The sequence below is a fragment of the Gigantopelta aegis genome, chromosome 6, assembly GCF_016097555.1.
Source record: "Gigantopelta aegis isolate Gae_Host chromosome 6, Gae_host_genome, whole genome shotgun sequence".
Lineage (NCBI taxonomy): Eukaryota > Metazoa > Mollusca > Gastropoda > Neomphalida > Peltospiridae > Gigantopelta > Gigantopelta aegis.
Window position 1 is genome coordinate 88,016,508 of NC_054704.1, and position 26,436 is coordinate 88,042,943.

Genomic DNA, 26,436 nt, shown 5'->3' on the forward strand with positions numbered 1-26,436 from the left:
TAACGGTGAAAAAGTATATAGCACTAAGGAAAAAATACCACGTTCAACTCCTATTAAAATGATGTTCTGTTTTCAAATAGTTTTCATCCAAGTGAATTAATATCATTTAAAGAACACAATTTGTCAGTGAAGTGTTGTTTCCACTTAATTTCCATGATGTTGCACAATTATAAATAGATGTCAAGAAATTGCACATTACAAATCGTCCTTCGTTATATATAAAGGATTGTATGTTGGTTGCGCAGCATAATCAACTTTTTTGTCCACAATCGACCCTTTTCAAAGAAGATGAAACACAAAATAAAATGTTAGTGCAGGTACGGATCCGAGTGTTGCGTACACTTTTCTCGGAACATGAAAAATCGCTGAAAACCCAGTGTTGAATGGACGAATATAACACTTTTTTTTTTTTTTTTTTTTTTTTTGTACAAATGATATAGCGCATGTCAGTCTCTTTTCAAACACTGTAGGCATCGTTTCAGAAAGGTGCGCCTCCTCCCTAGAAAAACCTGCATATGCGTTTATAGCAGTGTGTGTATTTTAAAGGGACATTCCGGAGTTTGCTGCATTGTAAGATGTTTGCGACTAATAAAACATTTCTACGATTAAGCTTACATATTAAATATATTTTCTTTTTTTAGAATATCAGTGTCTGTATATTCAATGTGTTTCTGGTCGTCTTAATATTTGTAAGAAGGTCAAACTGGATTTTGTCTTCAAAATAATTTCGTACGTACGAAAAAATAAATTAGGAAATAAAATGAAATTAAACCCAGTACAAATAGAACGATCAGAAACACGTTTAATATACACCCACTAATATTTCATGCAGAAAAATATATTTGATAAGTAATTACAATCGTTAACAAGTCTCTGTTAGTCGATGACATCTTAAACATTGCAGCAAAGTCAGGAATGTCCTTTTAAGTGTTTCCTCCAGTGACTTGGTTCGGAGAATCAATCCCTCTCAAACACGATCTCGTCCTCCAGCATTTCATCTTGATCTGGAAAGTCCAAGGAAATTTCTGAAATGTCCAGCGCATTGTGTTTTCTTGTTTTTATCTTGCGAAATATAACAGAAGGTTTCCAGCTTTCGTTGGGTTTGTTTCGTCTGCACCACGATGTGCAGGAAGTAATGTTTTTGCGGAAATTCTTCACCAGACGTTGACGGAGAGGCTTTGTGGCAAGAAGAAAGATGACACAGTTTGCTATACCTAGAGCGTTGTCGCCAAATCCCTGTTAATAAAAGAAAACGACTGTATTAGGTATTTCTAAACTAAACAGACACTAAGCATCTTACCATCCTTGCATTTGTAAATGCTTACTCTCAACAGACATTCTTCTAAGACTTGAATATTCTAAACTCACCACTACTCCCGTTAAAAATCCAAGATATTGTAACTATTTTGTTTGTCATCTTTTTAGCATGTAGATTGCACCAAACCAAACCAAACCAAACAATAGTGCCCTGTCCATGCCCATTTAAGGTTTAAGCATTCCCACCCTTGGCATAGACAGACTGCTTTTATTTGAATCTGGAGCAGCAATAACGTGTGCGTGTGGGAGGAGGGGAGGGGGTTGTTTTGTGTTTTAAACATTTAATACGCACGCAATGGATTTGTAATATCTTGTAAGAATTTTAAGAAATCACATTTCTTTTGGACCGATTGACTTAAAACGTCCCACCCCTACTTTCAGGTTCATTTATTCAAATGAGATAAGAGCAATTTAATAGTGTACTGTTGTGAACACCAGGTTTGTGTGTGCATATATATTGAGTTTTAAAAGTACGAACCTTTACGATGAGCAGCCAGTCTGCTAGTCGGCTGGAAACCATTGGTCCGTATTTAAAGACCATCAGGTGCATGGTCCCCCACATTCGCAGGGCGATGAAGATGGCGGGGATGAATCGCAGCTGCTTATTGGCCGTCGAGATGGCCATGTCCTCGATGACGTATTCCTTGTCCACGTGTCGTTGTCTGACGCGACCCTTCTGAAAACAGTAAACAACGCATGAGTGCTAGTAAATTGTTTGACTTCAACAGCAAAATAAGCGATTATCTATCATCAAAATTCAAAAGAGTTTGTAACTTGATTATTACAAATAGGTTCAAAGCGACCTTTGATAAAAGAAAAGTTGAAAATTTAAATTTAATCTGAACGACAAAAATCGTTATCCCTAATCAAAAACATCTCAGCACAATGCAGAGTCGAATGGATTTTTGTTAAAATAATGGTTGATTTAACTCGTGTATAGGAGGTAAGCCATACCCAAGGAGATCTTTTACTGGACAATAATCCGTCTTCGACCGCTCAAAGAAGACTGCCACTTAGTTTCCTAAATCATAACTAGCACAGGGCAGAACTCACTGGAATAAAGATGGCTAAACTCGATTTTGTTTTTGTTTAATGTTGTGCAACATTCCTTTTTCATCAGCGATGATATATTATTCCTCATATCTTTATGTATATTCTGTTTTGTTTTAAATTATATATGCCATTTTTATTGTTTTATAGCTGTTTCATTAGGCTTAAAAGAATGAATAAATATTTAACAACACCCCCGACATGGGAAAATAGAAGCCTACGTCGGCTGTTGGTTATCAGTTATAAGCAAAACATCCAATTCGGGCAAAAATTATTGAGATATTCGGGCAAAATGTGCTAACCTGACACCTTTCTACCATTTATTTCAATCATTCTACCTACAAAATTAGTTGTAAGTTGTGTAAAATGCGTAGTGATTCGTTCACAACCCTATTTAGCTGTTTGGTAGTAATGCTAATATGAATAAATGTTGTTATCCAGATTCGGGCATTTTCGTTTAATTCGGGCAAAAACCAGCCAGCCTCCCCCCCCCCCCCCCCCCACCCCTACAAAAATGAGAGGCCGTACGCCTATGCAGATAAAGGCATAGGGATAAAAATGGTGGCTTTCTAAGGATATTTCAAAGTTTCACTAAAAATTCAATAGAGTTGTATGAACGTTACCTGGCACTGGACAGTGATGGTGATGACGATGTAGAGAATGCCGCCAAAGACGTATGTGAGGACGGCCCAGCCTTCAATAGTGACGTAATACCACTCCATCTGGTTGTCCACGCGATCGCTGATCCAGCACGGGGTGGCATGACGTCGGTGTCTGACGTCGTCGTCGTCGTACCCAAACACGTCGGACGCACCAGCACACAGAGTAATAATAGCTGAAGTTACAAGATTAACGTATTGGACACCTCAGAAAAGAATAATAATTGCTGAAATAGCAATGTTAACCTATTGGGTGCCCCAGAACACAAAGTGACAATAACTGAAATAACAATATTATACTATTGGACGTCCAAGAAAACAGAGTGAACATAGCTATACAATATAAAATATCAATATTAAATTGGAAATCTAATCTAATAACGATTTTAACCATATCACGTTTAAAAGAAAAACTATATCTATTAGTATTAGCATAGGCTTTTGGTATCCTTGGTTGTATCTATATCCACATTAAACCAGTACAAACCAGATCCTCCAGTCCACCTTTAAATCAACTTTCTCGCACTGGTCCTGCAATTATCTACACCAAAGAACTTTCACTCATCATGGAATGAATCCTTCGTAGGTCAGTGTTAATATCATGACGCTGTCAAGTGACGTAGGTCATATTAGCGCCATGACGATGTCAAATGACGCTGTCACGTGACGTAGGTCATGTTAGCGTCACGATGCTTTCAAGTGACGTAGACCATATTGGCGTCATAACACTGCCATGTGACGTGGGTCATATTAGTGTCATGCCACTGTCATGTGACGTAGGTTATGTTACTGAAATGTGACATACTTGGTGTATCGCGGATGATGAGTACACTTGGTACCACAGCAGTGCAATGAATACTAATACAACCAAACAGCCGTTCTACAAATTACCACACGTCTGAAGATCATACATGACCCCAACTGATACGTCAAAGATAGTGGTATGTCCTGTCTTGCCTATAGAAAATGCATACAAAAAGATCCCTTAATTTTTGCTTTTCGGTAGGAGTAACTTATATAGTGGCGGTAGGTTCCCCTCTTACTTAACATAGCGTCGAGATAACCGTATATTAAACATCAAATAACCGTAGTTTAAAAGGCATCGATGCGTCGTTAAAGGGACATTAAATATCAAATATATTTTTCTGCATAAAATATTAGTGGCTGCATATTAAACATGTTTCTGATCGTTCTAATATTTGTACTGAGTTAAATTTCATTTTATTTCCTAAAATAATTTTGTTTCGTACGTACGAAATTATTTGAAGACGAAATCCAGTTCGGGTTTCTTACAAATATTAAGACGACCAGAAACAAATTGAATATGCAGACACTGATATTCTAAACAAGAAAATATATTAAATATGTAAGTTTAATCGTATAAATATTTTATTAGTCGGCAACATCTTACAATGCAGCAAACTCAGGAATGTCCCTTTAAAGAAATATTCCTTCTTTATTGTGATAAAACCAAGATTCTTGATTGTCATTTTGTAGTACCATTGTGCGACTAGCTATGTCAAAGACTATAACTTTAATTTAATTCTATATGCTTCCAGGTATTTGAAAGACGTTTGCACAGTTTTGAACTAGCCCGAGTACTCTGACCGTAAGAGAGCAAGGCGGACATGAGTTATAACGCTCTCATTAATGTTGAAATGTCCGTCTTGCTCTCTCACGGTTAGAGTAGGCCTACTCGGGCTAAGTTTGAACCATCTGAACATACCAGGCATTCCCCAGCTGAAGACGTGGAAGAGCCAGTCAAGTCTGTTGACGACGGTGATCAGTCTCAGAGTGACACACATGAACACGTAGAAGGCCACGCAGTCCACCCACAAGAAGCTGCTGACGCTGCCGTAGATGGTGAACATCGACGCCGTCTCACAGAGGACGCCCCGCTCCTCCAAGTACGTGACGCTTTTGAAGTACGTTGCCACCTGTAAGATGCCCCCGAAGTTGCAGACGAAGTTGGCCACGCACAGGAACATGATCATTCGTCGTCCATGAGTTCTGACGTCCTTGTACATGGTGTACCAGCCGATCACGGCGAGGTTGCCCATCATGGAAAGAAGGGACGTCACGTTGACTATGGCAATGTACGCATAATCTGCCGACGTCAGAGTGACGTTGAGGGTCAGTGTGTCCGACATGTTTTGTACAGTCTTCTCGGAAAGCATTTCTGGAATCAATTTGCAGCGTTGTTGTTTTGTCAATGGATGGTGTCAGTTGAGATCGTCATTCTGTCAATCTGTCGAAAACATTGATTAAATACAAACAAACTGGTATTAAGTAGTCAATCAAGGCAGTTAAAAATGTTTCTTAGGACAAATTGCCGATTAGTAGGTAGGCCTACTATCTGGTGACCTTTCGGCTGAAAAGTGATTATGCGACTCGACAGACATTTCAAATTTACAAAAGCTAAAACTTTAACGCACTTATGTTTATCAAAGACGTAAACGTTTAGGTAGGCCTATTTTAAAGATAGAATGCCGCTTAATGGCACCTCGTGAATTATTATTTTTCTGCTTTAAAGAGGTCACATATTTTTACAGACTTACAATTTACTATAGGGCCTATCTAAAACGTTAAAAGTCTCTTATGTTGTTCAAATACATTTAAGCGAGTTTAAGCTTAATCCGAATGTATAAAAATTATGCGCAAAGTAACTGAATGAATATCATGATATTCAAATGTCACTCGAAATAAATAGCACAGGGCAACGAACTGGATATGTACCTTTCACTGAACAGAGATTCAGGAAATATCAGTATTAACCACCCTCATTATTAGACCAATTGATTTATACGATCTGACAATCTGTACAGCAATTAGGCCTATCATTTACACATAACTTACAGTATGCTTGTTGACAAATGCAATCAGTATTGCTTATAGGGCCATACCTAGCTTAAATTATCTAAGGGGCAACGAATACAACAACAACAACACCAACAACGACAACAACAACACAGAATTAGAGCACAATAATATAATGTCTTCTTCAGCTAGACAAAAATGCAGGTTTAAATTAAAAAGGGCCCTTTTGTTGTATGTCACATACCACCCTCCATACGCCCCTCCCCCCTTCCCCTCCTCGCCGACAGGTAAGGCTCTGGTTTAGCCTCCGTTCGATTCATTTTCTTAATTTAAATATGAATATGATAGGTATTATACTTTAATATCATCCTATAACAATAAATATCACTAATAAATTAAAGTAGTTAATAAGAAAGTTAATATTAATAATCGATGGTATACTCTATACCTGACAATCATGTTTTTCTCCAGTGTCGTAGTCGAACATCTTCGTGTCCACTGCCGTGCAGACATCGTTGTTGTCATCATCATCATCATCCGTGCAGACGTGGACAGTCACCTAGATGACGTGTGTCAGCAGTGACATCAACTCGCCCTTTGTTCACCGGTTTAACTTCGTCCTCATTGTAACACTGATAACAGCAGCGTCGCAATCTTATCACAGACATACCCATCTACACGGCGTAATGAGATATATAGGTAATACGGTGTGTGTGTGTGTGTGTGTGTGTGTGTGTGTGTGTGTATGTGTGTGTGTGTGATGTAATGTTGTGTGAGTAATGTAATATAGTGTGTTCGTGTGCGTGCGTGTGCGTGTGTGTGTTGTGTAATATAATGTAGTATGTGTAATGTAATGTAATATAGTGTGTGTGTGTTGTGTAATGTAATGTAGTGTGTGTAATGTAATATAGTGTGTGTGTGTGTGTGTGTATGTGTGTGTGTGTTGTGTAATGTAATGTAATGTAGTGTGTGCGTGCGCGCATGCGTGTATGTATGAGTTGGATTTTGTGTGTGTGTGGGCGCGCGCACCAGTGCATGCCACTGGTATATATGTAATGTATTTCATTGTTATATAAGAAGCAGTATATCAAATAGTATCTGACCGGGATCAAAGTTCGAGTTGCCCCTAACATTAAAATTAGCATATACATATACTGCCATTGGTGACTTGGGCAGGACGTTGCCCAGTTGTAAAGAGCTCGCTTGATTTTACGGTCGGTTTGGAATTGATCCCCGTCGGTGAGCCCATTGTGCTATTTCTGGTTCTAGCCAGTGCACCACCACTGGTATGTCAAGGCCGTGGTATGTGCTATCCTGTCTGTGGAATGGTGCATATAAAAGATCCCTTGCGGGGTTCATCTGTTACACTATATGTCAATATTACTACCAAATGTTTGACATCCAATAGCCGATGATTAATAAATTAATGTGTTCTAGCTAGTGGTGTCGTTAAACAAAAACAAACAATCAACAAGATTTACCATAACGTTTCATACATCCAACAAACTCCTGTAATTTTATTTCAACTAGTATCATTGTCTCAGATTCTATTGTACATTAGGATAACAATTTTTGGGGTGAGCATCAAGGGTAGTTAAAGACGCTCCCACCTATCAGAGGCGAATCCAAGGAGGAACCAGGGGATCTGGCCCCTCTAAAAATATTCAATTGCCTCCTTTTTTTCCTCTTTTTTTTCCCCATTGAGATGCCCTTTTAACGAGTTAGTCCGTATGCCTTTTTCCCGTTAGTCTCCCCGTCAACATATTTCCTGGATCCGTCCTTGCTTATATCCGAAACTAGTAACACCCACAACAATAATTTTATATGATTTGTTTTAAAGGTGAGGGATTGCAGTATTGTAGATTTAGTCTTGTTATCATTGTCTTCTATGGGATTTGATTTTGTGTTATTCACCCTGTAACAAGGGAAACCCCTAACGGGTTCATCAAAACTAGTCGATTGTCGGACCTCTTCATTGTGATTACTTGAAGCTGTCTATGTGTCTGCCGAATACCTCCAGGGTTGTCAATTTTTCACCGTACACATATCCAATTAAGGTTAATACACTTAGTCCTCGACACGCACGCTAGCCGCGAGGCCTGGCTGTCAGGATGGAATTGTTAGTAATTTATTTTCCTTACCATTTTGACTATATATCATGCTTATATCCAATTAAAGCTGCAGTCCCTGAAATATTTTTATTATTTAAGCATTTAGAATGGATGATCCAGTTCTGTTTGGTACATATAAGGTCCACCACATCGCTATAGTTTGGCAATGCTCGCTTATCTACATTATCTAGGTCAACTACAAACTCAATGGCCAGCTTTGTTTTTCTTCATTTAGCGGGACGCCAGTAGAACTGGGACTTTACGTGATTTGCGCAGGCGCTGAGCTTCTCACGTGATTTTGAACAAATTTAACTGTCTTGATTGAGGGGTCGTCTCATATCTCCAAAACATATTTATATCCATAGAGATATGGTACAACACCTTTCCAGAGGTCGGTGGGGGATTTGCCTTGAAATTTTAACAATGGCCATCGGCTGGCATACGCGTTACATGTAAGGGGTGTCAATAATTATGTAACGCTCTGGGGGAGAGGAAGAGGTCGGTGTATTCGATTTACGTATCATTTATCAAGACTCTATGTTATTTCTATTCATTACATAGACCTGAAAAGGTGGAGTTTTTTTAAATTGCGCGGTCGGTCTAGGATCAATCCCCATCGGCGGGCTCGTTCGAGCCAGTGCGCCATGACTGGTATATAAAAGGCCATGGTATGTGATATCCTGTCTGTGGGATGGTGCACATAAACGATCCTTTCCAAGGCGCGTGTGCAGGGATTTTAGCGGTGTTGGGGGTTACAGACTGTGTTGAGCGAAGTTCATATGGCGTCATGCTCCCCCAGACAATATATTTCAATTTTGTTTAGCTTGGGCAGGTAAGTGTTTCGACCCCCAATACCCTCCTCCTTCACATATACCCGTTTCATCTCTAAGATTTTATGTCAAAATTACCAAATGTTTGACATCCAATAGCCGATGATTAATAAATCAATATGCTCTAACATTGATGTCATGAAACAAAATAAACTAACTTTACCCTTTCCATACGAAAGAATATTTATTTGAATTTGTTGATTATAATACTCGTAAAATAAAGAAGTGAAAACGTCCAATGTCTGCTTTAGTATATATATATATATATATATATATATATATATATATATATATATATATATATACGTCAACAACAATGTTCCACTGCCTTCCACTTCCAATCAAAGTTCACTATCCATCCCCAAGCAGATCTTGGCATCACTGTACGCCAAACCAAAATCCATTCAAAAGCGTGCTCGCAAACGGAAAGCTGATAAAGCTGAGATATTGACGGCTTCACCCTATACAGAGAAACTTCTAGCATCCGTCAAGCGTCCAAAACAAGTCACAAAAAAGATGCTCATGCCGACTCTTCTGACGATGGAAACTGGCCATGCCTATTTTGCGGAGATCCGTTCTCCAATAACTGCCCTGCTGAACAGTGGGTGCAATGTCCTGTGTGCCGCAAATGGTCGCATGAAGATTGCACAAAAGGCGATGCTCAATAGATTTGTCAGATTTGTGAGTCGGACGACGACTTAAGAATTCAAATGGACCATCGAAAAGTAACGATGGATAGCCTCCTACAGGAACTATAATCGATCGTTTTATTATGTTTTGGTGAAGAACGTTCATTTTATACGAAAGTATAAGCTTTTAAAGTTCAGTAAATAAGTAATTGTCTTGTATAGTGGATTCTCGTTTGGGAAGGTCAAAACGCCCACCCCAGTCGCGGGTCAAAACGCCCATTTGGCTCAAATTCAAAAATAGGCCAATTACTCACTAATGGTTTTAACGATATCCCTCATCTCCCGTGTGAAATTACCTTGTATTAATGTGATCCGTATCCATGTGTTACCTGGTGGATTGCACCTTTCCATTCCTTATGGGGGGGGGGGGGGGGGGGCGTTTTACCCCACCTTACCCTACATAGGAACGATATAGGCCAATATGAAGTAGGGGGTAGGAGGTACATGTTGAAGTGTGTGTAAATGTGTGCATGTGTTGTGTTGTGTTGTGTGTATTATGTTGTGTGTGTTATGTTACAGGTGCGTTATGTGTGTGATGTATGGTAATTAGGTTGGAGGTGGCATACATCCCACCTCTGGTTACATCTAAAGAATATGAACAACGATGGAGAGTAAGATTTAAAAGATTTTATTTTCTCAAAAGTGATATGTGTTTGTATCGGTGCACACATGCATCTCGGTGTAGACCTTGACGGACATCAGCACCACTCGTTCATGTACAGGAACATCGTGACATACACAGGTACAGGTACACATTAAAACACACATAATGGACAACCAACGCCATTCCAAAGTTATACCGTAAATACTCAGTTACAAGCCAGCGTTTGTTATTTGTTTTTGTTTTGTTGCACAAATCTAGGACAAGATCCTGGCTTCTATTTGATCAGACCCGGTCAATGATCAAGTATTTACGGTACATCTCTTTTCTTCTCTCTCTCTCTCTCTCTCTCTCTCTCTCTCTCTCTCTCTCTCTCTCTCTCTCTCTCTCTCTCTCTCTCTCTCCAGTTTACAACAAAAACAAAGAGAGAAAAACAAATCAATATTTATATATTTAGTTATACCAATATATACCTTTCAGCTATTTTTCTATTGGTATTTGTTGTGTTTTTTATTTTGTTTTGTTTCGTTTTGCCTTTGAACATTAATCAAACAATCTGAATGACTCATAACTAGCATACCTGCATGAAGAAAAGTTATCAGAAATTATATAATCCACGTGATGATATGAAAACAAACTTGTTGCAATCATTCAATACAGAACAAGCAAGAATACTAACGTACATATCGCATATGGTTTGAAAGTATCTAACGGAATACTTAAGCAATGCAGAAAGAAATACTGAAATTGATTGTAAACAAAACCCCCCACAAACAACACATTAATAAAACACAAAGTTTGACCAGCATATTTATCTCAGCAGAGAGGTAGTTTTGTCATAGAAGACTACGAAACAGAAATATTTTTTTCAGGCACTTCATACAAATTCAGCTTAACACTTTGATATTCATTTTCAACCACTATAACAATAACCGAAAACATGGTATATCGAACCGCAAAACGAAATGAAAGGAAAATATGTTTAATGACATCTCAGCACGTTACACATTAAGACTACTTGGAGTCTTATATGTGTTTATTTCGACACTCGGTCCAGTGTGGAAACCTGCTGCCGTCATACAGGCTACCGATTCCGAAAAGTAGCATGAGGTATTTTGCACGTAGATTCCTTCAGACAGGAAAGAACATACCATGGACCTTGATTTACCTTTTCATGAGCACTGTTTGGGAAGGGAAGATATATTAGTCCATAGGAGGGGGTAATTCCTACAACTCGTTGCAACTCAGACGACTGCTTTACCATTGAGCTACATCATGCCCCGTAAAATAGACGCAGACAACTGTAATGTTGCCATCCATCGACAATAGATTATTATGCAACAAACATTCACGCACGCTCACCTGGGGATGCCTATAGTTTTAGATTTATCATTTTTAATAGGGTTTTTTTAATGGTTTTTAATACTTTCTCAATATAGGCGAATTCTGAAAGGATTCTTTTAACAAAACCATTCATATATGTAAAGCAATTCATTTGTCGTCAACGATAGGCATGCCTGCTATTAATATTCTCCATTGCACAACTTTTCAGTTACATTAAACTATGTCTTCTTCTTGCAACTATCGTCTACATTAATATGGCGTCTGAACACACACATTGGACGTAGCCAATGCGTAGCAGGCGCTAAAATTACAGAAGTGACGTAAATGCCAATCATCATATTTTACCTGCATAATATATCATATATGCCCCAAAACAGATTGTCACACACAATACTAACTTATAAAAATGGGAAGAACAAACATTTTTAGCACATCGGTTGGCAGTACATGAAACAATGTTTTTTTCACTGCTTGTTTTATTTACATTTGTCATCTGACGTTAACACACGAAGGGTTGTTCTTAAAGTACGTACACCCAAATGGGATGGGAAGAGAGGGTGAAACGTACAAAATAACGTATAATATTCGCTGATAGAACATATCGGCTCGTACATACCATGGTCCAGTTTTTCAAAGCGTAGTTAAATTAAACCTGGGTTAACCTGATATTTTCCTGTTAATTATTATGCAAATGCGAAATAGACCAGGCGCGGATTCAGGCGGGGGCCCAATGGACCCGACCACCCAACATTATTTTTGGTCAAACAATAAATATTACAGAATACACCAAAATGCCAACTTATCCCGACCATCTGTCAAGAATCTTTAAATTCTATCTTAAATTTCCCTGTGTAAAACATACACAATATTTAAACTCCTATATATTAACTGCTTCTAATATACGGTTCAGTTTAAAGATCAATGTAACACACGTGGTCTACATAGAGGAGGCATGTGTAGTAATCAAAACTTAATAAACTATTTTTAGGGCAAGTGCTTTATTGACGACCTCTTATTCTACCACACGGGTTGCGTACAGACCTAACAACTATTTCTGAAAATAAAATCTCCACTAGATATATTCAGCAGTTCAGTGATCCAAGATTTGTATGGAAAATCAACAGTATCCATACTTTATTTCACAGGATTCACTTTGTTAAACATGCGCTAACATGTACAACAAACCCTGAACAATCATAATCGTAAGGCCATTATGGCAATCATCTCTCTGTAGTCCAGATAACAGAGTCGTACCTAACAAAAATAAATGGGGGCTACGCTGTAAAAACGAAGCAGGGCACATATTGGGTCTATTGGGTCTTCACCAATTAGTCGAAAAGAACACTGTAAACTAAAACGGGCACTTTTTCATATTTTTTCTAAGAAGCAATCTCACTTGTATTAACAACTGTTTTTACCTTGTGACGGTATAGGAGAGTTTGCTTTCAGTTAATAATATTTGATGATTTAATGATAGATCACCAAAATAAGAATGTCGTCCTGCTGACAGCTGTGCCATCTGAATCGTGTTGTCACACAAATAGGGTTTTGTTTTACAACAGTAGTCTTTCTTTCAACTAAAACTTCATCAGTTGCGATACGATTCATCGTACCTTTTCTTGTTGAAGCCAAACAGTTTGTACTAACGTTAGATACAGCAACTGCTCTGGACTCTGTGGGATTGAAAGAAATCGGTTTGTATCATGGTGGTTTCTTTCAACTGACGAGACCACTGATTCTCCACCAATAAACAACTCGATCAGTTATATGTTTCGTCGAAAGAAAATAGTCGGTCATCACGTTAGTATTTTCAAATAGTACAGAGTAATCAGAGATGGAATGACTGATCTGTACTTAGCTCTGCCTCACCGAAGTAAACCAGTTTTTACCACGCTAATCTCTTTCATATAACACGGAATCATCAATGATAGAATGACCCGTCTGCACCTGTATCTGCCTTGTTGAAAGAACACAGGACTGCGTTCTGTCGGAGGTAGCACGAAACGGTCGCTATACTGCTATATGCGCTTCACGTTCAACCAATTTCTTTCAGCTATCACGTGATCGCCAGTAAAACAACGACCCGTTTGTTTTACCTATCACGTGCTCACCAGTGATACAATGACTCGTGTCTTTCAACTATCACATGGTCACCAGTGATTCAACGACTCGCTTCTTTCAACTATCAAGTGATCACCATTGATGCAATGAATCGCTTATGTCAACTATCACGTGATCACGTTGTCAACAACGACTCGTTTCTTTTAACTATCACATGGTCACCTGTAACACAACTCGTTTCTTCCAACTATCACGTCATCACCAGTGATGCAATGAATCGTTTCTTTCATCTATCACGTGATCACGTTGTGAACAACGACTCGTTTCTTTTAACTATCACATGGTCACCAGTGAAACAATACACCGCGTATTTCAGCAATCACGTGATCACCAGTGAAACAATACATCACGTCTTTCAGCAATCACGTGATCACCAGTAATAAAACGACTCGCTTTTTCCAACTATCTCGTGATCGCCAGTGAAACAATGCATCGCATCTTTCAACTATCACGCGTCACTAGTGAAACAATACATCGCGTCTTTCAACAATCACGTGATCACCAGTGATACAACGACTCGTTTTTTTCAACTACCACGTGTCACCCGTGAAACAATACATCGCGTCTTTCAACAATCACGTGATCACCAGTGATACAACGATTCGTCTGACCCTAGCTCCGTCGTGTTCACCGGAAACAGTTTGTACCAGCCTACCGTCTGCTGATTGAGATCGAGGCTGTCCAGTTTAACAACAGATTCACCAAGACAGCGCTTCTTCTCGAAGCCTTTACACCTCTCCCAAATGTTGATCTGAAACGAAAACAATATCACCTTTATGAAATACCAGTAAAATATGGTTCGAATTTGTGAAATGAAAATGATTTGAACTTTATTTTTGATACCATACCTTTATATATCGAGTGATGTAATCATCGTAGGACGTACGATAACTGTGCAGTAGATTCTCGTTGGTATAACATTTTTTGACATTGCGTTTTAAATCGCAGGTTATTTTAAAACTAAAACCATACACCAAAATGAAAATATCACCATCTATACGTAAAATAATAAACTAATTTTGGGCAAAGTTTTAATGTTCTGCATTAAATACTTTTCCAGCCATTCAACGTTTAAAAAAATGACATTTTTAATCATCCGGTATACACTGTGCAATAGTTTCAAAACAAATTGTCCCACCATCTATTTATCTGCTGCAAACACTTGCATTCATATTAAATTAAGAAAAGTACAAACTAAAATAGCTTATTAAAAAAAAGATATAACTTTAAGAAAATAATCTTAGTTGTTGTTTCCCCATCTCTCACGTGCTGATTATTTTTCAACAGTCCCTAACCTCAGAGCCTAAAACAATAAAACAGGCAGTAAATTGATAGTAAATCTTAAGGCAGAGATGGATTTTAATTGTAGAATACAGGAAATTACATTTCAGGACATCTAGTTTTCAAACTTTTATGGGGGAGCATACCCCGAACCCCTCTGGGACCTTAGCTTTGCGCCCGAGATCTCAGTCAGCCCCCCAATGTCCACTTGCTTATACCGTGCCTGTAAAATAGCACAGTAATAAAGGAAGTACGCCAGTTGGATAAAAGGTAATTTCTAAACTACAAGGTGTCATTGTTTATATATTTTTGGGTTAGAGCTTGCTACTGACCCCCCCCCCCCCCCTCCCCCCATTTATGACCCTGGATTTACCTTCATATACCGGCCATGGATGTTACATGCAGAATACTTGACTTTCCGTCTATAACACGATTCACCGGTTGCCTTGACAACTTGAGTTTTCTTCTTTTGGATCACTTTGCTACCCTCTATGAGATACGTCTTCACATATGCATCTGAGAATACCAAATCAAAATTAAGTCTTTATTAATACAAGAAGTTCCACAGTTATAACTCATAAAATTCTACCAATATGTATAAACGTGATGCGAATTCTGGAATATTGTAATTGAAGTTTTGTTTAACGGCACCACTAGAGCAAATTGATTTATTAATCATTGGCTATTGGGTGTCCCACATTTGGTAATTTTGACACATAGTCTTAGCGAGGAAACCCGCTAAATTTTTCCATTAGTAGCAAGGGATCTTTTATATGCACCATCCCACAGACAGTATAGCACATACCACGGCCTTTGATATACCAGTTATGTTGCAATCGAGAAAGAGCCCAATGGCGGAAATAGATCTTAGACTGACCACGCATCAAGAGAGTGCTTTAACACTGGACTACGTCCCGCCCGCTATTGTAATTAAAACAAATGTTCCATCTGTGTTTTCAGAAACAATATACCCCGACCCTCCCCGCTCATTGTACTGTGGAAATCATGCTGAAAAATTATATGAAGTGTTTAGGTCGTAATGTGTGTGTTGGTATTGTTGTTGTTGTTGCTGGTGGTGGTGGTGATGGGGTGTCTCACAAAAATTTCGAAATTAAAAAATTAGATGTACGCACAAGCAATACAAGCATAATTTTGCACCTCAAATTACTATGAAAACAAGTATTTATATAATAAAACCTCCAGGAAACAATGGGTGGGGGGGGGGGGGGGGAAATAAATATTATATCAACCAAATATAAATCCAAAACCCTCCAAAAACAAAACCACCAATTAACAAAACAAATATAACAACAAATAAACATAAAACACAACACAAAACGAAACCCTCGAACAGTGATGACTATAAGACTCCATCATATGTGGTCATGTGGGATAGAAAAAGTACACCCGAGGTGGTGGAAATTTAGACCTGGGACGAGACTTGCCGAGTCCCATGGTAGAAATTTTCACCACCGAGAGTGTACTTTTTCTGTCCCACATGACGGAATATGATGGAGTCTTTTTCTCTCATTCATTCGGTAAATAAACAATTATTTAACACTTAACACTACAAATTAACATGATATCTTTTAAAATGAAGGTTTTAATAACAAAATATTAATTTAAAACTGTGTCTAATAACCTCACGTCACCATATCACATTAATATGACGTCATATATTACCAACGACGTCATGTTAAACGCAAGCGCGTGATATCCCATGCAAGATATATAGATATATATATACGAGCTTGTGTGTCGTACTGATTTTACGAAACGAGTGTCAGGATTATTGTATTACCCGAGCGAGAGCCAGGGCAATACATGAATCCTGACACGAGTTTCGTAAAATCAGTACGATTCACATGCGAGTGTAATAATTTCTTTATTATCCACACTATCCAAAACATTATTTTCACGAATAACAAGTTAGGATCATGACAAAACGTTTCAAACGTGACTAAAAAGAGATGACGAAAGAACGTCATTTTCCGAAATGACGTCATTGTGATAAGCGTTTACACTGGGGAAGCCGCATTAAGTATGACGTCGCTTCCCAAAATGACGTCATTCGATGAGCACGTGAAATCATTATGACACATATGGGTCATACTGGTTATATTTCCTTGGATATCTTGAACTATGTGGATAATAAATAGATATTATTATACGAGCTTGTGTGTCGTACAGATTTTACGAAAAGAGTGTCAGAATTTTTGTATTGCCGGAGCGAGAGCGAGGGTAATACATGAATCCTGACACGAGTTTCGTAAAATAAGTACGACTCATACACTAGTGTAATAATTAAAATATTATCCATATTATTGTTGTTTTCTTTATGAATAACAAGACCCAACTGAAAATGTTTCAGCCACAACTAGAAGGAGACGACGAAATAACGTCATATTTCACATGCACAGTCTGGGCTAGGATTGGAGAAGCAACGTCATGTTATGACGTCGCTTCCCAAAATTACGTCATTACACCTTTTATTACACGTGTGCTTCGTGATTTTTATTATTAATTCGGTTTCTTTACATAGGTTTCTTTCATGGGGTAGCTCTGTCCTACATACATGAGGATGAGAGAAAGTTCACTAATGATGAAAGGATGGCGTTTATACTGCCTGTTAGTACACACCAGGTGGTAATCCACACTCGCCTTTCTCGAAGCCTCTCACTCTCAACACGTCGATCTCCAGATGACCTTTCGACACAATGAAGCCCAGTCTGACCTCGCCACAAACCAGATTCTCTAAAATGAAAAGTTAACAGTGGACAACTTCACTTGAACACGAATTTGGGAAAGTTAAAACTGATTTGGTGTCACTTATAGATGTTCCCCTCAATTCATGTTAAAAATAGAGAGATAGATAGATAAATAAATAAATATAAATATAAATAAATAAATAGATAAATAAGTAAGACAAAAATTAATATAAATAAATTGAATTAATTAAGTAATGTAGACAATCAGTAAGCCATTTCAATCGTATACATGTATTGTGTTTATATTATTTTAATGTATCCTGTGTATATGCTTTATATTTATTTTAGGTCTATTTGTTGGTAATATGACGAAAATACACCAGCATTACATGCTGCAATGTGAAATCTTGGTGCGTGACAAATGTCGGTGGAATCAAGATTACAACAAGTAGGTCATACCAGCAGCTGGTTTGGGCGGGACCTGGGCTGGGCCGAGTGTTGAGGTGACGTCATCTCCGTCAGGTGGCGGTCGTTCCACTGGAGACACGGTGTGCCAGCTGGTGATAATAAAAATCAATCAACGTATTTTCATAATGATAATTTCACAACTTATACAGCACTAAACATATCGTCCACCAGCTAACGATAATAAAAAAAATAACACTTTATAATAAATATGACGTCTATAATTTAATTTAATTGTCAGAAGATCTGGGACCCAATTCAGGAAGCTCTCTTAGGCTCTCTTAAGAAACATCGCATCGCCATTGTAAATATTTTTGCACTGACATGCAAAATCGCAAACTTGCGGCGTTACTGAATTAGGCCCCTGCTTAAGGGATAATACTGACGGTATCATTCTCATTGGGGCCCAATGGTAAAGTGCTCCACTGATGCGCGATCAGTCTGAGATCAATTCTCGTCGGTGGGCCCATTGGGCTATTTCTCGTTCCAGCTAGTGCACCACGACTGGTATATTAAAAGCCGTGGTATATGCTATCCTGTCTATGGGATGGCGCATATAAAAGATTCCTTGCTGTTAATGGGAAAAAAAGGTAGAATATATGTCAAAATTATCAATTGTTTGACACCCAATAGCCGATGATTAATAAATCAATGTGCTCTTGTGGTATCGTCAAACAAAACAAACTTTAAAAACAAACTTTTATTTTGATTGAAATCAGCTCAGCTGGTCTAAAACCAGTAGCTATAGCACCCGTTAAGAAGATTTCAATCAGATTGTTATGCTATTATTATTAGAATATTTAATTTCATTTTTTACACACCCATTGGTGAGAACACCATGCGTTATGTTTGATAACACATGGCTGTTTACACATGTACGTGTGTTAACATTTCAAGACATACGACTGGCTGCTCCAACGTGATGACCAGATCACCACTGCCATACATCCAATAAAAAACTAAACGATGGAAAGCGATTACACTGTGACGTATAGTTAACCTGGAAATCATGTGTCTGTGACGTGTACGTTAGCAGTGCAACGGCTGTAAATAACGAAAAAGATGTTAAAATGTCCTTAAAACCTGGTTTTTGAGGATATGTAAGAAATAGAAAAATACATTCGTGTCCGTTAGATACCATTTATCCCACAACTCGTTGTTTAAACACGTATCAAGCTCGCTTTCGCTCGTAAGATACATGTTAAAACAACTCGTTATGAGATAAATGGTATCTAACGGCCACTCACGTATTATTCTCTATATAAACACAGGTGATACGCCAGTTCCGAATCAACCGTAGTTGAATCGGTTTATCGGTCTGCTCCGTTTCGATTCATGTGTACTCTATAAAGTTCAGTAAAAAAAGTATTTTACCATACACAAAGATATATGTTTGTTAAAATTGTAAATAAAAATTGTAAACAATATAAAGTGTTTGTTTTGTTTTGAATCATTGTTTAAAAACATGACATCATGACATTTCATTTTCTTACACACCCGTTGGTGAGAACATTATTAGTTTTTTCGATTGCACCTACTTCTTAACACATATACGTGCAATAACATTTGACAAACATACGACTGGCTGCACCTAGGTGATGACCAGGTCACCAATGCCATTACAACCCAATGGAAAAGCATGGTGGAAATCGAACACTAGATGTAACGTACAAGTTAACCTGAAATTGACTTGTCTGTGACGCACAAGTTAACTTTAAGCGCTTAGTTGAAAAAGGCATTTAAATTTATTTTAGAACTGTTTTCTGAAGATATGTAAGAAATAGAATACTACATTCGTGTACGTTAGATTCCATTTATCTTACAACTCGTTATTTAAAAACATCGCTTTCGCTCGTTGGATACGTTTTAAAACAACTTGTTGTAAGATAAATGGTATCTAACGGCCGCTCATGTAGTATTATCTATTAATGACTTGATATAGTATGAAATGACGCCATGTGTGACGAGTGTAACACATACCTTGCTTGGTCGGACAGGTCGTCCGAGTCATAGAAACTGGAAATACTGTTGGCGCGACTCAGTGGACGGGGTGGGGCCAGCAAGTCAAAGTTGGCTGTAACACAAACACACGTTCATATAATACTGATGGAAACAAATAACGGAGCAAGTGGTATTGTAGACACAGTTTAATGCCATACAAGCAAATATGTAATGCGGGATTCATTGTCAGTTAACACGGTTAACTTTCTGACACCATGGGATGGTGGTTATAGTTATGTAAGTGCGTGTGGTGTATGTGTATGTGTATGTTTATGTGCAGTATTCCGACTTGGAAGACGGGGGAGGGGCGCACTGCTTCCCCCTTCTTCTAATGATTATAGTCGTCCTTGTTGCTATCTCTATCGGCATCTTCGCAAGCCAAGGTCCCATTCCGTATTTACTGCATTTACGAAGATTCTCCAAGAGAAACTCAAGAGCAGCGTTTCTCATGAAACCATTAACCTCGAGGACATGCCGTCGTGTAGTGGTAGGGCACTCGTCAAGAGTGCAGTGGATTGTAAGATCGATCACTTTTGGTGGAACCATCAGATCGTTATTCATCTCAACTACTTCGTTACGACAGGTAACATAGGCTCTGGTATGTCATGTCCTGCACATTTAAATAACCCCTTGTTACTATTCGATAGGTGAAACCTAAATCACATATGAGGGTTTTCTTTATCACCATTTAGACGAAGTGTGGTTTAAAAATGTCTTGATGTGTCGTTAAACAAACATTTCTTTCCTCACTTTTAATTACAATCTGTCCTCAGCGAATGAATCAATGTTTGACAAGAACTCAGCACAAAAACAAAGCAGAAATTCGTTAAACATACATTCATTCATTCATTCATTCATTCATTCGTGTATGTTATTATGCGGTACCAAAATTAATAATCATCATCATCATCATAATCACAATCACCATCATTAATATCTTCTTAAAATGATAATGATATTATGGAAACACTTGCAAATTATAATTTTAATATCCTGACAAACGAAGATGCAGAAACATTAGAGGGGGAAATAATACACTCGGAAGTATTAACGTGTCTTAAAAATATGATTCGGATGGGTTTACTGCCGAAATTTTCTGGATAGATCTTGGTCATTTTATTGTTCAATCTATCAATTACAGTTATGCTAAGAAAGAAATATCTAATGTTCAAAAATTAGGAATCATAACATGTATCCCGAAACCAAACAAACCTAAAGAATTTCTAAAAAAACTGGCGACCAATAACTCTCCTAAACTGTACATATAAACTGGCTTCAGGTTGTTTTGCAAATCGAATAAAAAGGGTTCTTGATAAAATAATAGACTCAGACCAAACAGGCTTTATTAAAGGAAAGTACATTGGTGAAAACATTAGATTAATTTATGATATTATGCATTATACCGAAGAACAAGATATCCCCGGTTTACTATTATTAATCGATTTCGAAAAAGCTTTTGATTCAATATCTTGGTCATTTATCAATAAAGCCTTAGACATTTTTAACTTAAAACACTATATAGTAACTCGGTATCTAGAGTAATTCAGAATGGATTTTTTTCAGAGCCATTTAAACTAGAAAGGGGCTGTAGACAAGGCGATCCTTTGTCTCCTTATATATTTATTTTATGTGCTGAAATCCTCGCTATCATAGTAAAAAACTCCAATAATATAAAAGGTATCACTATAGATGGTGAAAAGTATTTAATATCGCAGTATGCAGACGACACAAGTTTTATTTTAGACGGCTCTCCTGAGTCCCTGTAGGGTGTTCTATCTATCCTAGATTATTATGCACAAATATCTGGCCTAAAAATTAACTACACCAAATCAAAAGCTATTTGGATAGGTAGCAAGACATTTTCAAATGAAGTTTACCATCACACTCGATGGAAACTAGAATGGGGCAGTACACAGTTTAACCTTCTCGGTATTAACTTTTCCATTAACCTAGAAGAAATTATTGATTTAAATTATAATCCCAAGATTATCGAAATACAAAAATTAATGAAGCTATGGTCTATCAGAAAACTTACTGTTTTAGGAAGAATTACAGTCCTCAAAACGTTAATAGTTCCTAAACTAACATACCTACTGAAAACATTACCAAATCCAAGCGAACGTTTGCTAAAACATATAAATACATTATTTTTCCAATTTATTTGGAATAGCGGCCGTGAACAACTTAAAAGAAACTTAATAACGCAAGACTTTAAAAATGGTGGCATCAAAATGATAAACATAAATAATTTTATGACCGCTTTGAAAAGTTCGTGGATCCGACGGATATTTTTAAATAACCCAAAATGGACCATTTTGTTCGAAGCTTATATCAACATGTGATTTAATTATATATTGCGACCATTTTCTATACTGTAAAAAAAGGTCAATAAAAAATACTTTTTGGAGAGACACATTGGTTAGTTGGTTAAGGATACAAGAAAAACTAATTCCAGTAAACGTAGATGATATTCTCCAGATCAATATTTGGTTCAACAGTAAAATATGTATAGATAAAAAGCTATTTATGCTAAAACGATATATCTCAAAAGGTATTATCTTTATTAACGATGTTTTGAAAGAACAAGGAGACTTTCTAACATATGAACAGTTCATAGAGAAATATGACATAATTACCAATTTTCTGGAATATGCTTCATTGGTCAGTGCTATAAAATCATTCATTTACAACCTAGATAATTTAAATGATGACGTTTTTATAGCATTACAAAATCCTGTTCTTCCATATAACTTAAAGGTTTTGTTCAAAGATCAGAAAGGTTGCAAACATATATATGATTTACTGAACACTCAAACCACCATTCCAAAATCACAAATAAAATATTCTAAAGAAGGATATATCTATGATATATATGATTGGGAAAAGCACAACATTATCTTGGTTTCAGTATAAAATCATACACCGAATTCTTACAACTAACAAATTTTTAAATATGATTAATTATATTGATTCCAATGCCTGTAGTTTTTGCAACAAATCACCTGAAACCATATAACACCTTCTATTTGAATGTAGTTTAGTACATTCTCTGTGGGAAGCAATAGAAGAATGAATAAGAAATGAAACTGGAATTAATATTACTCTAAGCAGAGACATAGTTATGTTAGGCATGATCAACAACGAATAAGGTGATTTTGTAAATTGGCTGACTATCAAGATAAAATATTATATTTACAGTATGAAAATACAAAAAAGAAATTTACATGTCAATGCCGCGAAAAATATTCAACAAAATAATTTTGAAATAGAAAAACATATTTATTACAAAAATTGCAACTATGAAACATTTCATAAACAATGGACACCCTATAAAACACTCTTTGAAAGAATGTTTTAATTAAACATAATGCTTTGAAAGTTCACTTGGAAATAGAGTACTAATAAAAATGTCATTCTCTAATACTCTCTCAATATCCCCACAACTTCTTTCTACTGCGTTGCACCCATCTCTACTGTTGCATCTACTGCTTCTCTGCTCCTCCTCTCTCTCTCTCTCCTCTCTCATCTCTCTCTCTCTCTCTCTCTCTCTCTCTCTTCTCTCTCGGTCTCTCTCTCTCTCTCTCTCTCTCTCTCTCTCTCTCTCTCTCTCTCTCTCTCTCCCTCCCTTTCCGTCTTATAAATATCATAGAAAACATTAACATATTTAAATAGCATATTTTGTTTAAATATGCACTTTGTAAGGCAGTGACCACGGCTCCCCAACCTGTTCACTGTCTATGTTCTGGGGGCAATAAATCTTTAAAAAAAAAAAAAAAATGTCATCATGATGATCATCAATATCATGATCATCATTATCATCAGTATCATTATCTCAATTAATATTACGATGATCATCAATATCATGATGATCATCAATATCATTATCTCAATTAGTATCATCATGATCATCAATATCATCATCATCATCATCATCATTAATAGCATGGCCACAATCACCTGACGTGCGACGTGTGTGATGAAGTGGGTTGGTGTCGGGGCCAGACTCTTCACAGAAACTTCTGCTGCGGTGTAGCTCACCGTGGTTCGGTTCCTCAGCTTCAAATACCAAAACAGTGACAGACATCACAGTGTGCATCTACGCTGATGTCGACATTTATAAGTTTATATGAACACTATAACAGTCATTGCAGTACCAAGCATATTGCGTATCAGCCTCAGCTAATAGACCATACACAGACATTTATTAATGGAAATTTTATTTACTGTTTCTTCATATTTCTCTTTTTATAGTTGTTTGAGATATTTTATGCATACTCACAAGTATGTGTTATTTAAATGCTAGCTACCTGAATCTCGCCTGTCCAACACGGTGAGTGAGGAAGACACTCACAAGTATGTGTTATTTAAATGGTAGCTACCTGAATCTCGCCTGTCCAACACGGTGAGTGAGGAAGACACTCACAAGTATGTGTTATTTAAATGGTAGCTACCTGAATCTCGCCTGTCCAACACGGTGAGTGAGGAAGACAGTCACAAATATGTGTTATTTAAATGGTAGCTACCTGAATCTCACCTGTGCAACACGGTGAGGGAGGAAGACCCTCACAAGTATGTGTTATTTAAATACTAACTACCTGAATCTCGCCCTACTCTAATAAGGAACCGGACAAAAGAATACCGGTACCGAGTACACAATTGCAATGTACCCGGGGAAGCTGAACAAAAGAATATCGGCCTCTCCCACCCAAACCCCCAATACTTGCTGTTGGTAATAACTTGGTACTTGGTGATGCCTCGACCAGAAGCGGTCAGGCCCTTTATAAGAGCCCTATGGGCAACCTAGGGAGACACCACAGCATCGTAGAGGTCTAAAATTAACGAGCTACTCTCGATTCACTAATATCAAAACCTATATTAGCTCGGCCATTTACCTTTCGACCGAACGTTCAAAATTGCGCCAAATTCCCTCAATCAAAATTGCGCACCCTTTTCTCTTTGTAATTTAACTTCTCCATTCAAATTCCATAGCACCACCACCACCCCCACCCGCCTGCTACCGATTTGATCGGGCTGCTGGTGCTCCCTTGCACCTGCCAGTGCAGGCGTTCCCTCCTCTCCCCTCCCCCACCTTTCCTGTCATGGACGGAGGAGCCGGCCAAGGCCTGCTCTTGTGCCCACGACAGGCGTGCGCTACAACAGCTTGTTGTAAATGTGCACGTAAAACCCTATGACATGCCATGACATAATCTCGCCTGTCCAGCACGGTGAGGGAGGAAGACACTCACAAGTATGTTTTATTTAAATGCTAGCTACCTGAATCTCGCCTGTTCAGCACGGTGAGGGAGGAAGACACTCACAAGTTTGTGTTATTTAAAAGGTAGCTATCTGAATCTCACCTGTGCAATACGGTGAGGGTGGAAGACACTCACAAGTATGAGTTATTTAAATGGTAGCTACCTGAATCTCGCCTGTCCAGCACGGAAGGCACTCACAAGTATGTGTTATTTAAATGCTAGCTACCTGAATCTCGCCTGTCCAGCACGGCGAGGGAGGAAGACACTCACAAGTATGTGTTATTTAAATGGTAGCTATCTGAATCTCGCCTGTGAAACACGGTGAGGGAGGAAGACACTCACAAGTATGTGTTATTTAAATGGTAGCTACCTGAATCTCGCCTGTCCAGCACGGAAGGCACTCACAAGTATGTGTTATTTAAATGATAGCTACCTGAATCTCGCCTGTGTAACACGGTGAGGGAAGAAGACACACACAAGTATGTGTTATTTAAATGGTAACTACCCGAATCTCTGCCTAGCACGATGAGGGAAGAAGACACTCACAAGTATGTGTTATTTAAATACTAGCTACCTGAATCTCGCCTGTCTAGCACGGTGAGGGAGGAAGACACTCACAAGTATGTGTTATTTAAATACTAGCTACCTGAATCTCGCCTGTCCAGCACGGTGAGGGAGGAAGACACTCGGGACACAGCGCTCGCCATCCGCCGCTTCATCTTGCTCCTGAAGCTGCTTCTCTGAGCTAAACAAGGTACACAACAAATACAGATAAATAGAGGTTATTACCCGAGTGTTTTTTGGTATCGTCAATATATTCCTAATATATAATATTGACGATACAGAAACACACGTTTTTGTAAACAGTATACTCAACATTAATTCCAGTCAGCCATTACGCGATATTCGAATGACGTAAAAATATGTGGCGCGGTTTCTTTTTGAATGGAAATGACGTCAAACGTGAATAACATCATTTTGGATATCCTTACATAAAAATAAACTAGTGCTTAACGTTTTTTATTTTGAATTATTGAGTGTCAACCGTAGTAAGTATGCTTAATGTCAATAAACGATTAATTTAGATGTAATTTGCATTTATCAAATTCTCAGTGTTTGATCTGGAAAATATCACATACGTGTATTGCATTGTAAATGCTAGATATTATATGACAAAACAAGATACA

The 26,436-nt window shown here is 37.9% G+C and overlaps 2 protein-coding genes across 3 annotated transcripts in view; both read right to left on the minus strand.

Annotated features, from left to right (window-relative positions):
• Positions 1 to 957: 957 nt before the first annotated feature.
• LOC121374771 (G-protein coupled receptor 157-like) lies at positions 958 to 5,203 on the minus strand. Its single transcript, XM_041501880.1, has 4 exons — positions 4,753 to 5,203; positions 2,991 to 3,202; positions 1,796 to 1,993; positions 958 to 1,236 (listed from the first exon to the last, which is right to left on the minus strand). The coding sequence occupies exons 1-4, from the start codon at positions 5,201 to 5,203 to the stop codon at positions 958 to 960; spliced, it is 1,140 nt and encodes a 379-aa protein (XP_041357814.1).
• Positions 5,204 to 10,085: 4,882 nt separating this feature from the next.
• Positions 10,086 to 26,436, minus strand: part of LOC121375556 (regulating synaptic membrane exocytosis protein 1-like) — a 111,724-nt gene continuing 95,373 nt past the window's right edge. For both annotated transcript variants that reach the window (XM_041503060.1, XM_041503059.1), the window contains exons 16-22: positions 25,896 to 25,994; positions 23,952 to 24,050; positions 19,974 to 20,067; positions 17,988 to 18,085; positions 17,461 to 17,574; positions 15,194 to 15,336; positions 10,086 to 14,290 (exon numbers count right to left, since the gene is read on the minus strand). In XM_041503060.1, coding sequence (XP_041358994.1) covers positions 14,123 to 14,290; positions 15,194 to 15,336; positions 17,461 to 17,574; positions 17,988 to 18,085; positions 19,974 to 20,067; positions 23,952 to 24,050; positions 25,896 to 25,994 — 815 coding nt within the window. In that variant the 3' untranslated portion in view covers positions 10,086 to 14,122. The remainder of the gene's footprint in view (positions 14,291 to 15,193; positions 15,337 to 17,460; positions 17,575 to 17,987; positions 18,086 to 19,973; positions 20,068 to 23,951; positions 24,051 to 25,895; positions 25,995 to 26,436) is intronic.

Excerpts from the sequence above, each read along its gene's own strand:
- LOC121374771 (XM_041501880.1), bottom strand. The coding sequence starts at position 5,203 with ATGCTTTCCGAGAAGACTGTACAAAACATGTCGGACACACTGACCCTC. Across the intron at positions 3,203-4,752 it reads CTTCAGCTGGGGAATGCCTG|CTATTATTACTCTGTGTGCT; the intron begins GTATGTTCAGAT and ends TTGTAACTTCAG. Across the intron at positions 1,237-1,795 it reads ACTGGCTGCTCATCGTAAAG|GGATTTGGCGACAACGCTCT; the intron begins GTTCGTACTTTT and ends TTTTATTAACAG.